The 14,077-nt window shown below is 39.3% G+C and overlaps 1 protein-coding gene across 2 annotated transcripts in view; it reads right to left on the reverse strand.

The window, feature by feature from the left end:
• Positions 1-14,077, reverse strand: part of pacsin1a (protein kinase C and casein kinase substrate in neurons 1a) — a 35,716-nt gene that overhangs the window by 12,639 nt on the left and 9,000 nt on the right. The window contains exons 1-2 of one of the 2 annotated variants that reach the window (XM_086213536.1): positions 5,702-5,944; positions 2,103-2,232 (exon numbers count right to left, since the gene is read on the reverse strand). In XM_086213536.1, coding sequence (XP_086069662.1) covers positions 2,103-2,162 — 60 coding nt within the window. In that variant the 5' untranslated portion in view covers positions 2,163-2,232; positions 5,702-5,944. Of the gene's footprint in view, positions 1-2,102; positions 2,233-5,701; positions 5,945-14,077 lie in introns of those variants that run through there. The other variant, XM_086213535.1, reaches the window with a different exon arrangement.

Raw genomic sequence — 14,077 nt, forward strand, 5'->3', positions numbered from 1 at the left:
AGGGATAGACAGGGTAGAGACAGAAATACATAGCAACTACCAACTGTGTGTATTCACTTTAAAAACAAACACACACATCAACACACAACCCTAAAAGAGCCTGCCTGATGTGTTTGCTGTCTGCCGAGCAGCACTGTGAGTGGTCCTGACATGAACATGCATGTGTAGCTATTATGTGAGATGAGAGCGCTGCAGGGAGACTGGGAGACAGGTGTACAGCAGCGAGTGTTTTGGCAGGTGTGACAGTTCACCAAGTCACACAAACAACAACATACCGGTGAACCAGCTCCACAAATAAATTTGACCATAAAGTTTGTTCCTGGCATCTATAAGCTACGAGGTGACCCAAGCCATGTTACTAATTATACTGATGGTATAAGCAGGTGCATGTGATGAAAGGATGCCTAAGACTTGTTTGATGACAGAGGGTCTTTATGCCTCTGTGGCTAAGAGCCATGACACAAAGAAGAGTCTGTACTGAGAGAATTCATTAACGCTAATTTGTTGGGCTAAATGTTCCCTCTCTCTCTCTCTCTCTCTCTCTCTCTCTCTCTCTCTCTCTCTCAAACACACACACACACACTGCATTTTACTACAATCGAGAATCGACAGAAATTGTATGTTGTTTCTATGTGTATGGTATTCACAAAAGCTTTCATGCTGCTTCCATTTCTGATACTTTTACTTCAGCACCATTTCCTAAAGGACTCATTTTTAATTTTGATCAGAAACCATATTAACAATTTGAAAATTAAATTACAAAGTGCAAATTTAGTTTTCATCTCTTTGGCATTTTTCCACACACCCAAAGCTGTTTCACACCAAAAGAAATAGAAACCAATTAACCAAAATGGTGTTTAATGGTGTTTAGTCTATTTTCGCTCCTTTTAGTTTTATGTTTGCATTTTGGCATTCTTCCACTAGAAACTGTTTACATGAAGAGTGACTTGGAGATTTATTCCTTAGGTATTAAAATTTGGTATTGAATGAGAAGGCACCCTTTGATACTTGATTACTTAAACAATTTGGAGCAGTAATTTAGAAATTTGAGCTGTACCTGCCATACTTGTTGATATCCTTTTTTAGATTTCCTTGTGTGTACACTATTCTTTTTTTTTAATTTCTCATGCCTGTAATGCACATCATAATTGAAGAAAATAAAAGCAACATTAAATATCTGCACAAGCTTTTAATCTCATCAATCGACTTTGTCCACTGTTGCGTTTACATATATTATATCCTTATCTATATTGTCCTCTAGCAGGACAATAAACTTTGGAGCTAAAGAGAAATAAGACATGTGACTTTGTTGAAGTACTGTCTGTAGTAGGTTCACCTTTGGCCCTCACATTTGGAATGAAATCACACAGGAGAATGAACTGAATGTATCTTCATGCAAGCGTACATGAAAAACAGAGGGATACCAAATGAAATTTAGAAAATAGGAATACCGGTAGGTTGAAATAATTTAGATTTTTTAACTCGTAATTTTGCCCCTCTATGAATTTTTACTTATATCCTCGTACCCAGTAATAGGCATCAATAGTCTTCCCAAAAAAGGTATTGTATGGTATTTTTGAAATTATGACAGGCTCATTTAATTATTTCATAAACTACAATGTGTGTACAGGATTACACACTTTTTTTTTCCTTTTTAAAGCAGCAAATCTTTGAACTGTCATTCAACTGAGAAGAGACCAAAGAATAGCATGTCTTTTTTTTCCTAAATCTGACTATTTTTAGCTCTGAGACCCATATTGGAAACATTGCAACTTTTAATTTGCATAAAGGATTTCTAGCTGCACTTCTGCTTAATCATGTGAAGGAGTTCTTAATTGTGTAGCTAAAACAATTTAAACTATGCTTCAATTATATTTCTCTATTCTATAACATCTGAATTTTTTCCTCGAATAACTTTACAGTTGATTTGAATGGTTTCAGCAGTGACTCCTCAGAAGACAAATGAATTCTAAGACAAGGAGAGGCCAAGTGTGTTGGGCGGCAAACTAAATGAACCTGATGGTGTGTGTGTGTGTGTGTGTGTGTGTGTGTGTGTGTGTGTGTGTGTGTGTGTGTGTGTGCGCGCGCGTGTGTGTGTTTACCTCCCAGAAGCTGTCCATGGTGTCGTCAGCACCTGCACTTTCATCGTAGGAGCCAGACATTTTCCTGGATGTGGCAAAGCACTCTAATGACTAAACCTGTCCTCTGCAGCAGTGCTGGTTTCCTCTTGCACTGAAGGAGACAAACAGCAAAACAATAACATGAGACATCACGCAAATACAGAAACAAAGCAGTACAGTGGCGCGCATGTGAGGATGTAAACACTGCCAAGCTGGCCTCTAGTTGTGATGCTCCCTTGCAATGGAGAGAACCTCTCTGTGTGAGTCTTTCTATTTGAGACGTTCATAATAATGTGGTAAAAATAGTATCTTCCGCCAAGCATACAGCACGGTGCCCCAAGGAATCAGAATGGGCATCTCATATTGGCTTGGCCTAGAAAAAGACCTCATTGCTCTGACCCTGAAAGCTTCCAAAGTGCAAACCCTCATTTGTTTGACACCTTACACGCGAGAGAGACATACAGTAGTATGTATACAGTAGTATAGTTCACTGTAGCTGAATGCATGGTATTCTCAATGTGTTCAGCAGAAACACAACCTGTGTGAAAATATAGTTACAAAAGATGATTACAAAAAAAACAACTATTGCCACAAGATAAAAAGAGCTCATATTACACCTTAACACATCAATTACTAATGAGACTTAATTGTTTATTACTTTGTAAAAGCTACAGCGGCTGTTGGATTTCTTCCAGTGTTTAAGGTAAGTTCATCAATTTGTTTGGCATTCGGTCTGTATCTCACCTCCATGTTAAAACACAAGAGACTTGTTGGACCCCATATTGGTATTGAATTCTCTTAACTAATGCTTTTACCTCGACAGGGAGCTCTTCATCACACTCCAGTAGCCAATATCACTTTATTTCTGGGTCTTTATGACCAAATGTGCTTGTTTGCCTGTCATTATTTAATACTTCAAATGCTAAATGTTCATTTAGCTTTATAATTAAAAAGACCAAATGATATGTTATTGTGAGAAAGGTGTCATTGATTCCTAGTTTACAGAGTATGAACTAAGCATTAGCTTAGCATTCTAGATAGAGGTCAATGCTTTGTGACGAGCAGATGAGGGATGACTTGAAGCCATTTCAGATTATAAGATGACTCTGCACTTTATAGTTTGCTGCATCACATGGAATATTCTGTTCAAATACTAACCCTCATAGTCATCCTTCATCCTCTTTCTGCAGTCAAGTATAAACTCATCCCTAAAACATCCTTCATCCCTGGAATGAGTCATGGAAAATGGCTTTCTCTGTTAGGCTCAATTTGAACTGACCTGACCTCTCTGTCCTTGTACACAAAATCACAACATTGACCTTGTTAGAAAAAAAGAGGGTCCAGAAACAACAAGGTCATTATTTGTGTATGTCTCTTCAGCAGCTCTTGCTACACGCTTCACTGTTTTCCACTCATCACCATGTTACCCTTGAACACTCTGTAGTCTGTCTGTGCTCACTCTAGGTTTCTATGGAGCACTGGCTGATTTAAACAAGCTGTATTTTATCAAAAGCTACCAGTCTGTGAGCCTCTTGACACTCATGGCTTTCATGACATACCACTGAGCTATTTTACAATTCACTGATTTTACAGCTGGTCGTGTCTGAATGAGAGACAACTTGAGCCTTTCACATTCAGCACTGAAGTATTTTTCTTTGGGTTCCTCTTTTTTTCCGAAAGAGCAACGAGACGGAGAGAAATAAGAGGCAATTTTTTCAGTGAACTCTACTCTGCTTTCTGAGATACAGTATTTGATACGCAATGAAAAAAGAGGGACACGAAAAGATTTGAAACCAATATGCAGTACATGTGATGCTACGTTGCTTTTTTCCAGGACAACACATACCTGGACAACCTCAACACACACAAAAAATTCTGGTTTATTTCATATCCTTCTATTTATTCATCATATTTCAAAATTTCACTTTTTTTTTTAGAATTTGAAATTGCATCTTAGCCTCTGCTTTTGAAAGACTGACGTCTGGTGGTTCAAATATAATGCTAAAGCTAGCAGCTGATTAGCTTAGCTTACAGTATAGTCTACCAACAGCAGGTACCTAAGCCTATCAGCATGCCTGCAAGTACATGACATGTTATGTCATAGTTGTTATGATTTTATACAGGTAAAAGTGAACATATTTCGGTTATGTGAGGTGGTGTGTGCCTGAAATTTTCTTGGCATACTGCAGTTGATTTGGGTTTGGGTTTTTGGGTTTGTGCAATCTTGTTAATATTGTGAAGTTGGTGCCCAAGAATAATGCGTCAAGTGTTGAGTGTTACAGGGGCATTGTGTGGATTTTGTTACCTTTAGATTGAGCCAAACTAAACATTTCCATGTTTCCAGACTTTAAATTTTGGATAAGAAAATAAAATAATGGTCATGCTGAAGGTAATATCGTACAAAGTAAAACAACCCAAAACAAGATTCTAAAACTGGTCATGTTCATAAAGCTAAGCTAAACTAACTGGCTGCAGCATCATAACCTACTGAATGAGAGGTGTATCTTGCTCTTTGTATAAGTTAATATAACACTTTTTCAAAAATACTGAATTCGTAATTTCCTAGAGGAAAGGAGGAAAACACAACAGGCCCAAAATCCACATATAAAAACACTTTGAGATGCAAGAACACTTTGTGTTGCTAGAAAGCTAAGCAGCTCTAACACGACATAACATAATCTCCACACAAACTACTGGTCCAGTAATCTGTCCGTCAATTCAGTTGGCCCTCTGAATCCGTGACTACAACACCTAGTGATATTAAAGCAGGTTAAGCTTCGGTGAGAGGGCACAATCCCTGCCCATAATAACCCAGTGTGGCCAGAGGCTAAGTTGAACCAAAACTCGCACACTTAAAAAGTCATGATATTTGTAGAGTGTTTGGATCAACACAAGAATTCCCTGAGAACAGCCTGCAAATTTACTCAGTAAAATTTGCCGAATAATGAATAAACACAGATGATTATTTGTACATTAAACATGGAGCTGAAAAGACAATGGGAGATAATTGAAGAAGCTTATTAAGTCTCAGTGATCCTCTAGTTGAAAAAGAAACAAGGACGTGATCCAGATATCCAGATTAATACACACTTTGTTCTTGAAGAAACAGTGTGGATATGAATGTCATCAGCCATTGCTCACTAGACCATGCAGCAGAAAGATATCCCAACCATAGTGTCGTGTCTGCCATGAAATACAAAAATGTGGGAGGGTGCAAGTGGTAAGTAATCTAAAGAGGGTTTACACTATAGTTATTGAGGTCAATCCACCTCAATGACTGTGAACACACCTCCAATTCCCAAGCGTATTAAGTGGTGAAGAAGTCATCGTGAAGACAGAGGACTGTTTCGAATACTAATCTCTGTTAATGCACCAGATATAGATAGAACAGAGTAATGGAACAAAATGCAGTTCAACCAAACCTTGCACAATTTGGTAAGTTACAAGAACAATACCTCTAAATTCAGATGCATTTTTTTTTAACTTTAAATTATTGTGAAATCACTCAAGCGACTCAAGCTGATGAAATTCAAACTTCTGCAAACTAAACATTCTTCTGCATTCACTCAGTTATTACTTACCACAGTTGGCTCCATTATTGCAAAATAAAAATAGAAAGAAAATCCAGAAATATTTTAATCAAACACAACCCCGCAGAATTTGAGACTCCTCGTGGATGTATGAATCTGTAGTTCAAATATTTTCTTTATACTTTGCAAGGTAAAGCGTGTGTTGCAAATTTCTTTTATTACAGCTTCGTCCTCTGTGGCCAGAGGGAACCCTGAGAGGACGTTAAGTCTGACTAGACCAATGTGTCTCTGAGGCTGAGGGATAATCCTGCAGTGTGTCACTTGAATAGCTTTAGAGGGGGAGGGAGGTTGCCAGGAAGAAGAGCAAAGAGGAGGGTTGGATAAGTGAGACAAAAGTGCAAAAGTGGGAGAGAAATCTGAGGTACATATATTTGCAACATTAAATGCATCAAGATGGCAGAAGCGTGAGACAACAAAATAAAAATGCGTCTGCGTGCAACAATGAAGGGGCCTAGCAGTCCAGTAGGTCAGAGTCACCATGGCAACTTGATCATGCAAATTGTTAACAAGTTTTATGTCATCGGCCAAGGTGTAGCTGTAGTTGAGCTCACATCCTATTTGGGTTCTTTGCCTTTGATTTGACTGTAATTGATTAAAAGATAAATCTGCAGAAAAGAGAAACATTTCAACATTTACAAGGCAAAAAAGAATTTTTGCTTATCCCATCCATATCAATTTTGGAATCAGGGCAACAAAGCACTGCTGGGGTCATTTTTGGTGGGAGCACCAAATTCTTTGCCACAAAATTCTACTGGCTGTGACAGTATTGTAAATGCAGTATCCAATGGTAGGCCATCTGTGAAGTTTTGACATATGGTTAAAAAGTAAAGTTTGTAAACACAACAGCAAGTTTGAACCATTTGTGTCGCCGGAGCGTTCAATGTGCAGTCACAAAACTTGGTGAAAAGACTGGGAGTGATTGTGGCTGATGTGCTTCTAGGAGCTGCCATAGACACCGCAGAAGGCGCATGAGAATATGATGAATGGTTCTAAAGGATAAGAAGACATATGCAGCCTGCAGCTTCCCTGCTGGGCCTAAAAACAGATATACATTTTCTGTAAACATTGTAAATGTGCTCCTGTCGCATACAGCACTGCGCCTCTGTGATTGAGCTCTCTGCAACGTGATGCCACTAAATACTGCAAGTACTGGATGAATATGAAACCCCCGATCCTGGTGGGAGAACTGTTCCTGACACAGTCAGAAGGTCCAGTGTTGACCAGTCCTTTAAAGCTCTGAATGGGAAGCATAACAAACACGTAAGCCTGTTACAGTAAGAAGATTTCATAGAGATGAACTAACTTTACCCGCAGTACACTACCAACCTCACTCCTTTCCATTAGATGACAGTAACCGAGTCCAGATCAAAACAATAGCTACACCAAAAACTGTGAGGCATTTAAATCACCGTGGTGTGTAATTCTGTGTTAGATGCTTTTCCATACTGTTGGTTTGGACTTCACTCTTCTTGTCTACAGATTCTGTTTGATAAGCAAAGCACACCCTGCACTTCTACGGGGTGAGTAAACAGAACACACAAGGAGAGAGACAGAGGGAGGTCTTTCATTGAGATATGAGCAATGAGAGAGTGACAGAGAGTGAGACAACAGTGTCTGGGGGGTGAAAAGGAGGGGAGGCAAGATAAAGATTGACATGCAGTCAGGGAGGAACTTGACAGAGGGAGGTAAAGTAGACGAGGAGCGATGAAAGCTCAGGAGCGGAGATGGTCGACACTCAGACTGGTCCTGAGTGATGCCATAGTGCCACAGCAGCAGTTGAACACATCAGGACAGAGATGTGATTCATCTCACTGTGCAGCAGAGAATAAGCAGGCTGTTGGATGTTGCCAGGAGACAGAGCTGCCTTGTGCAGATTTCACACACGTCGTAACAGCTAAGACCGTCATTAAGCCGGACCATGTGACTGCTGCCTTATACTAGAGACGTGTGGATCAATACTGCAATATCGTTACTTCCAATCCTATTTATATTCTAGTATTGAATAGTTTCATATTAAAAGATCAATGTCTAAACTCAGACACAAAACTTATATTATTAAATGTGGCTATTTTGCAATGATTCATATAAGCTGTCAAATTCAAAAATGTATTTGACTACAGGAACCCCAGGAACCAGGATCTTTTAGAGGAACTACCTTCATTTTGACTACTGGAGCCAGGGTCTAAATTTAATTCTGGTGATATTATTTTGCTGCTATGCTACATACAAATATATCATAGAGCAGAAGCTGCTTACCAAAATGAGATACAGGCCTTACAAGATGTTTGTGCTGAAAGAATCATTGACGCACAATAGGAAAGCATAACACTTTTCCATAAATTAGTGCAACAATTTGCCAAGTCTCTTGACCCCAGTAGCAACCCAAACAACATTGGGACAAAAGAACCTTTTTAGTTCTTGACAGGTTTGGTCAAAAAATAGCTTTAGAAAGAAATTTCAAACTCAGACTATAATATGATGATATTAATGTGTCCAAATCCTGGGATGTCTCTGAAATATGTGCATGCATCACAAACACAAAAGAGGATGACTTCAAAAGAGTGAGGGATGGAGCACTGAAGAGAATCTTTTAAGAAAGGTACACAAATAAAAGTACGATACAAAAGGGGCACAGGAATAGGTAGACAGAGATTAGAGGGGAAGTCACCATAGAGCAGTGTGTGTGTGTGTGTGTGTGTGTGTGTGTGTGTGTGTGGGGGGGGGGTTACCCTGAGTTTTACCAACTGAAAGTGTAGTACTGTGAGTCCTCTTCACAGCTCACCAGGGCATTGAATAGGGGAGTCAAATCTAAACTGACGTGCCAATCCAGATGGAAAGTCTGCAGCAGAATTTGAGATTTAAAAAAAAACAAAGAACTTCTCAAATACCTAAATGAACTACTAGCTAGCAAACAGAAAAAAAAAAAACAAACATATTAGATGTTTTTGTTGTCAGAATGATTTATTAGATCTGCTGCTAAGGAATTCCCATGGTCAGGATATACCAGTTGTTGTGACAACAAAACTACAATTCTGCAGCCATGCAAGCTGTTGTGTGAGGCTGAACAGTTGGATTTATCCTGTGAGAACCCATGAATGTCAACACTTCATGACAATACACTTATTTGTTTATGGGATATTTCAGCTGGAGGTGCTGGATGATCAGTCAGGTGACTGCCAAAGACTTTGGGATTGAACATCAGGGCACCGTAGCTTATAAACCTGGAAGGACACTCTATAGAGCAAATACCACCACCAAAGCCAAACCTTAATGAGACAACAAAAATCAATATCATGACTGTCAACATGCCTCATTTTTTTCAAAAAAGGTCCATGTTATTTTGATATGTTTGGTGATCATTTTCAGTTTTGAACTGTTTTGGGACTTCCTTTGCTTGTTCTATTGCTTTTAGCGTGCATTATGAAACAGTATACCTCATATTTGTCAAGAATTATGGTTTGATCTCTTTAAGTGACTTGTGAAGCTCTGGGCTTCCCTTGCATTAGGTAATCCGACCCCTTCATGTGAGCATGCACAAACGGGGAAAGCCTGAATTCATGTCAGAAATGATTGTCGCTCATCCTTAGTTGCATTTGATTGGTTTTGTCAGCTCGTTCACAGATGCTGGAAATGTTAAATGTTCGGAAAAAGGCCTCTTTCCTTCTGTCTCCTGCTCTTGAATCCAACGGTCTGCACTCAAATTAGGACTGTGACAGTGAAAATATTAGAATATGCACATCATCCTGCGATGAAAGAGGAAGTAAAAAACTCTGATCCAGCTTCGTGGTACAAAGTGGTACAAAGTGGTCCTTGGGTCGTGATGCATACTTCTACAAAATTAGTTAGTTAGTTAACAAGACCAACAACTGCCAATGTAAAATACAACCTTCTTGCTAAGAACAATGGAAATCTTATGGTTTTGCTCTGCAAAAAGGTACGTCATTCAGTAGCAACAAAGTTGCACTAATCAAACTAAGTCTAAACAGAAGGCATCAAATCTGAACGTGTATCAGAGAGAAACTGATAAATTGATAAGGGTGGAACTCTGTAATATCAAAAACCTACATAATCATAATTAAGTGACTCGTACGACCTCTAGCATTAAGACAAGTTTCTCTCAATCTCACTATCAATTTAACATTCGTTTCATTTAGATATTCAGAGTCTTTATTTGATACCAGCTGCTACTGAAGTATAACAACTCAGCCCATAGAGACCCTCTGGTGTGGGTCATGATTTAAGAAGATTAAAAAAAAACAAAACTGGAGCAGGATGACTCAGCTCTCTGATCCTGAACACCTCCGGAGATGCTGCACACGAACCATCGGCATCATTGTTTGCTCTGTGTGAGGGATTTTCCTTTCCTGTTTCCATCTAAATCAATAGCTATCTTGTTTGTCTGAGTGAGTCAGTCAAGTGTGATATTGCTCAGCTTCAGGGACAACACACCCCACAATAATTCACCAGGAGGAGGATGTAAATAACAACAACAACGACAACAAAATCAAACTCATCAAAGATCTCAGAAGAGAAATGTTCTCATTCTCTAACCCAGCCACACAATTAGGATGGAGGTCATGGTAAACTGGGTAGGGACAGAGGTTGGAGGATGCTGACTCGAGGGTTCGTTCACCCTCCTGCCTGTCATCTGACAGACTTTTGCACTGTTTGTATTTTGGTGTAATCTGAAAAAAACAATGTAGTTATCCATTGTTGGGAGAGAGGTGGCTATATTAACCATTTGCCTATGCCAAGAACAAAGAGATATGCTTGAATACAAAAAGTATGCTGAACAAAAAAAAAAAGAAAAAAAAGATGAATAAAGCCAAAGCATTAACAGTACGTCAATCTTACTTGTTTCAATAATGTTTCAAAGAAAGAAACCGAGCAAACATAATCGATAAACCTTGTTGTAACTTAAAGTGTCTTGACAAGGAGGATTTACTGTTGGCCATTATTATGCTACTGCAAATGGCTGAAATTCAAACACAACTTGATAGCATCTAGACCAGCTTAGAGAAGCATCTACAGGGAGCTATGGAGAGAGGTTTATAAGATGATTCATGAGATGTGTCCAGACCTGGATTTAACATGCGTCATGAGTGATCCGATCACAAGTGCACAGCTCTACATCCTGTAGGTTCGCTCCTGGTATTACTCTGCACCTGTGACCACTTGTGATCACTACGCTCATCCTTGCGTTAAAAAAACAAATACAAAAAAGAAAACTGCTTTTCTTCCTTTTACAAAAAAAAACAGAAAAAACAACAAAAAAACAAACAAATGCCTTATCAATAAATCTCAAATCTAGACAGCTTCTGTCTTTCCAGACCTTGTGTACTGTGTAGTTCAAGCTTAAACAAACTTCCATTACAGATTAATCTGATCTGGTGATGTATTATTTTTTAATTCATGTTAAATTTAGCCATGATATGTCATTTATTGTAATGAAATTGCCATAACCAACATTAACTAATGTATTACTAACTGTAGATGAGTCGACTGCCCATCGAGCTCCTATAGTTAAAATTATGTAGCAAATTCATCGTGGGGTTGCCTGGCCCTCTTATCCTCATTCAAAACAATCAGCACAGCTGCACAGTATAATCTGGAGGAAGTCCATGTCAGGCATTCAGGGAAGTAAAAGTAGTATTAATTGCATTACAAACAATGTTTATGTCATTTCTTGGTCCATTTTGGATGAGTTCATCCATTAAGGCCTCTGACTTGTATCCAGAGTGCTGAATTTTAGCCGTGTTAGCAGTGATGGAGAGTGAAATGTCTCTGTCAATACTGATGAATTGTGACAACTTCATCCTTCAAGCTTTCTATCTCACAAAATCACAACAGAAAATACCGTCACCCTTGGTTGTGATGAGCAGGGTAAAAACCTCACTCTTGATTTCAACAAATTAAGACTGATGCACCTGTGAACTGCCACCTTCAGGATGCACCAGCGTGCATCGGCATCATCTATTGAATAAAGTCGACACATATACTGCCAGCTAAACAGGAGACTCATTTGTTTGAATGTGAATTTACTGTGAAAATATGAATACACTAACCTACCCTGTTGAACCCTCTTTGTAATGATAAAACCCTCCTTTAAGACCACGCAGATGGAGGACATAAACAGAGAAAGTAGGAGAGTGTTAAACAAAGGATCTAAACCCACCTCCACCCCTTAAACAGAATCATAAATTCAACAGTATAGGCAGCACCTATAACATACATACAAGGGACTGATTAAATACAGCATCCCAACGCTGCTGCAGTGGTTATGTAACTATCAAGCCTTTTGCCACCAGCCTCCCAGTGGCAGCGTGGTGAAGACGGGGAAAGGCAGCAGGGGGAGGGTAGACAGAGGAGAGGAGGGGAGAGCAGAAGAGGGGGAGACAGACACATTGTGATGGGTGGTGATGAAGGAATGAACTGCAGACATACAGCAGTGGCTATGAGATTCAAGCAGAATGGAGATCCTGGTGTTCCAGTCCAGTTTTTACTGACGTTCAGGCAGAGTTCTGAGAAGCAAAGGAAGGGAGGGAGTCAATGAGGAAAGCTGTCGTGAATGTAGCTCATCTAACACTCCAGCTTTCTGCCCTCTTGTTTGGTTGCGTGATTCTGCACTGAGCTCTGATGGACTATTCACACTATGTGTCAATGCAATTTTTGAGGAGTGGAGTGAGTGGGAGGTAAAGTTAACACACTATGGATTAGTTCAAATACAAACTGATATCTCCACAAAAGCAGATTTAAATGTCCCTTGCAGTAGCTTTGCCCAAAGACCATATCCTTTGGGTCACATTTGAAAGTAAAATTTCATTACTGCGATGGCAAAAGTCATGTTTCCACAATGACTTTGAGAACCATGATAATAACAATGGATTTGAAAAGACAGAGAAGGAGTCAAACGGCAATAAAATAAATCTGTGAACTCTCTGCTTTGAAAAGAAAATTGAATTTAACTAGAAATGCACTTGGAGAGCAAAGATCTCTGCCATTGCACATAGACTACAGTAACATTCTCATGATGTGTATCTGCAACTGAGATTAGCATTAATGTCTGGAAAAAAAGCTTTTAAGTATGAATATATATCAGAATCTGTTCATCAAAGCCATGTAAGTATTGTAGCCAAATTCCCTCGAGGATTACGCGAGCCATCACCTCTAAACTGGTACTCTGTACTGCTAGAATTCTGATTCTGACCTAATCCCCATATACATAATTGAATGACAACGGCTGTGCTGTAATTTTGGCTATAATTACATGTTAAATACAGCTTGTTTGCATCTATTAGCTGCCATGTGGACTGATCCACCACGCCCAATGCAGTAGATGCAGACAGACATATTACTCTTTAGTAGAAGCCAACAGGCGACTGTCTATCATGAAAAGTCAATAAGGTTTGTCCAGAAAGTCACTATACATCTGGTCATGTTGTTTTAAATGTCTGGAGGGGCTGTGGGAGCTTTATAAGTAGGCCTCCGAAGGAAGTTTCACTCAAGAGCAGTTTCTTTTTGTGAAAAGGTGTTGAGAGATGGCCACTCGGAGAGCAAGGTCCTATCACTAAGTTTAATGGATCTGCCTCCATTCTGCACCCATCAACCTCACAGTTATTCCATTACATACACAAAGAAAACACAACCTTCTTGGTGTACAGCTAAACTTTTCTTTTGGATGTTCTATTGGGGAATCTCATGTTCCAGATCCAGACATGAGCATATCCCATGTAGTGTGCTGCTGACAAGAAGCAACACTTTTTTTCTCCTCCATGTCTGTAGATCAATGATGATCTGAGCTCTATTGAGCTCTCAAATGTACATTTATCTTCGTAACGAGGGGTTTATTCACCGCAACTACTATACCCATTTCTATGTTATTTTTTACCTCCCGTTATTTTTTACCTCCTGAATTGACATTTGCTCCTGGATTGTTCTTTTACTTGCAGCACCACTATCATCAAGCGTGCACGGTCGACAATAATTTCCAACCCTATGTATTGATGTCTTCTCAAACAAATCTAAATTCACACTGCTCCTCTTGAGATGCTCCCCAGGTGAGCATCTTTGACCCACTATCTGTTTCTGTACATACATGTATTTCTACCATCCATGCCACAATGATGAACCTTCTGTCAGACTTTCCCCCTGTTTTCTTGATCAAAATAAAACTAGGCCAGCTCAGCACTTTTAAACTTGTCACAGGGCATTAATTATTGCTAAATTCTACCCTGTAGCACAAGCAACACTAGATTCCTATTATGCAGATTCTTATTTGATATCCTCATTTCAAGGGGTTCTCCTACCTAAACAAAAACCCACATATGTGTGATATCATATATCCCCAATAGCGCAACAAAAGGGTCG

Source organism: Aulostomus chinensis, chromosome 9 (genome assembly GCF_037954235.1).
Source record: "Aulostomus chinensis isolate RoL2024-O1b breed Wild chromosome 9, RoL_Achi_v1.0, whole genome shotgun sequence".
In the NCBI taxonomy this organism is placed as follows: Eukaryota; Metazoa; Chordata; class Actinopteri; order Syngnathiformes; family Aulostomidae; genus Aulostomus; species Aulostomus chinensis.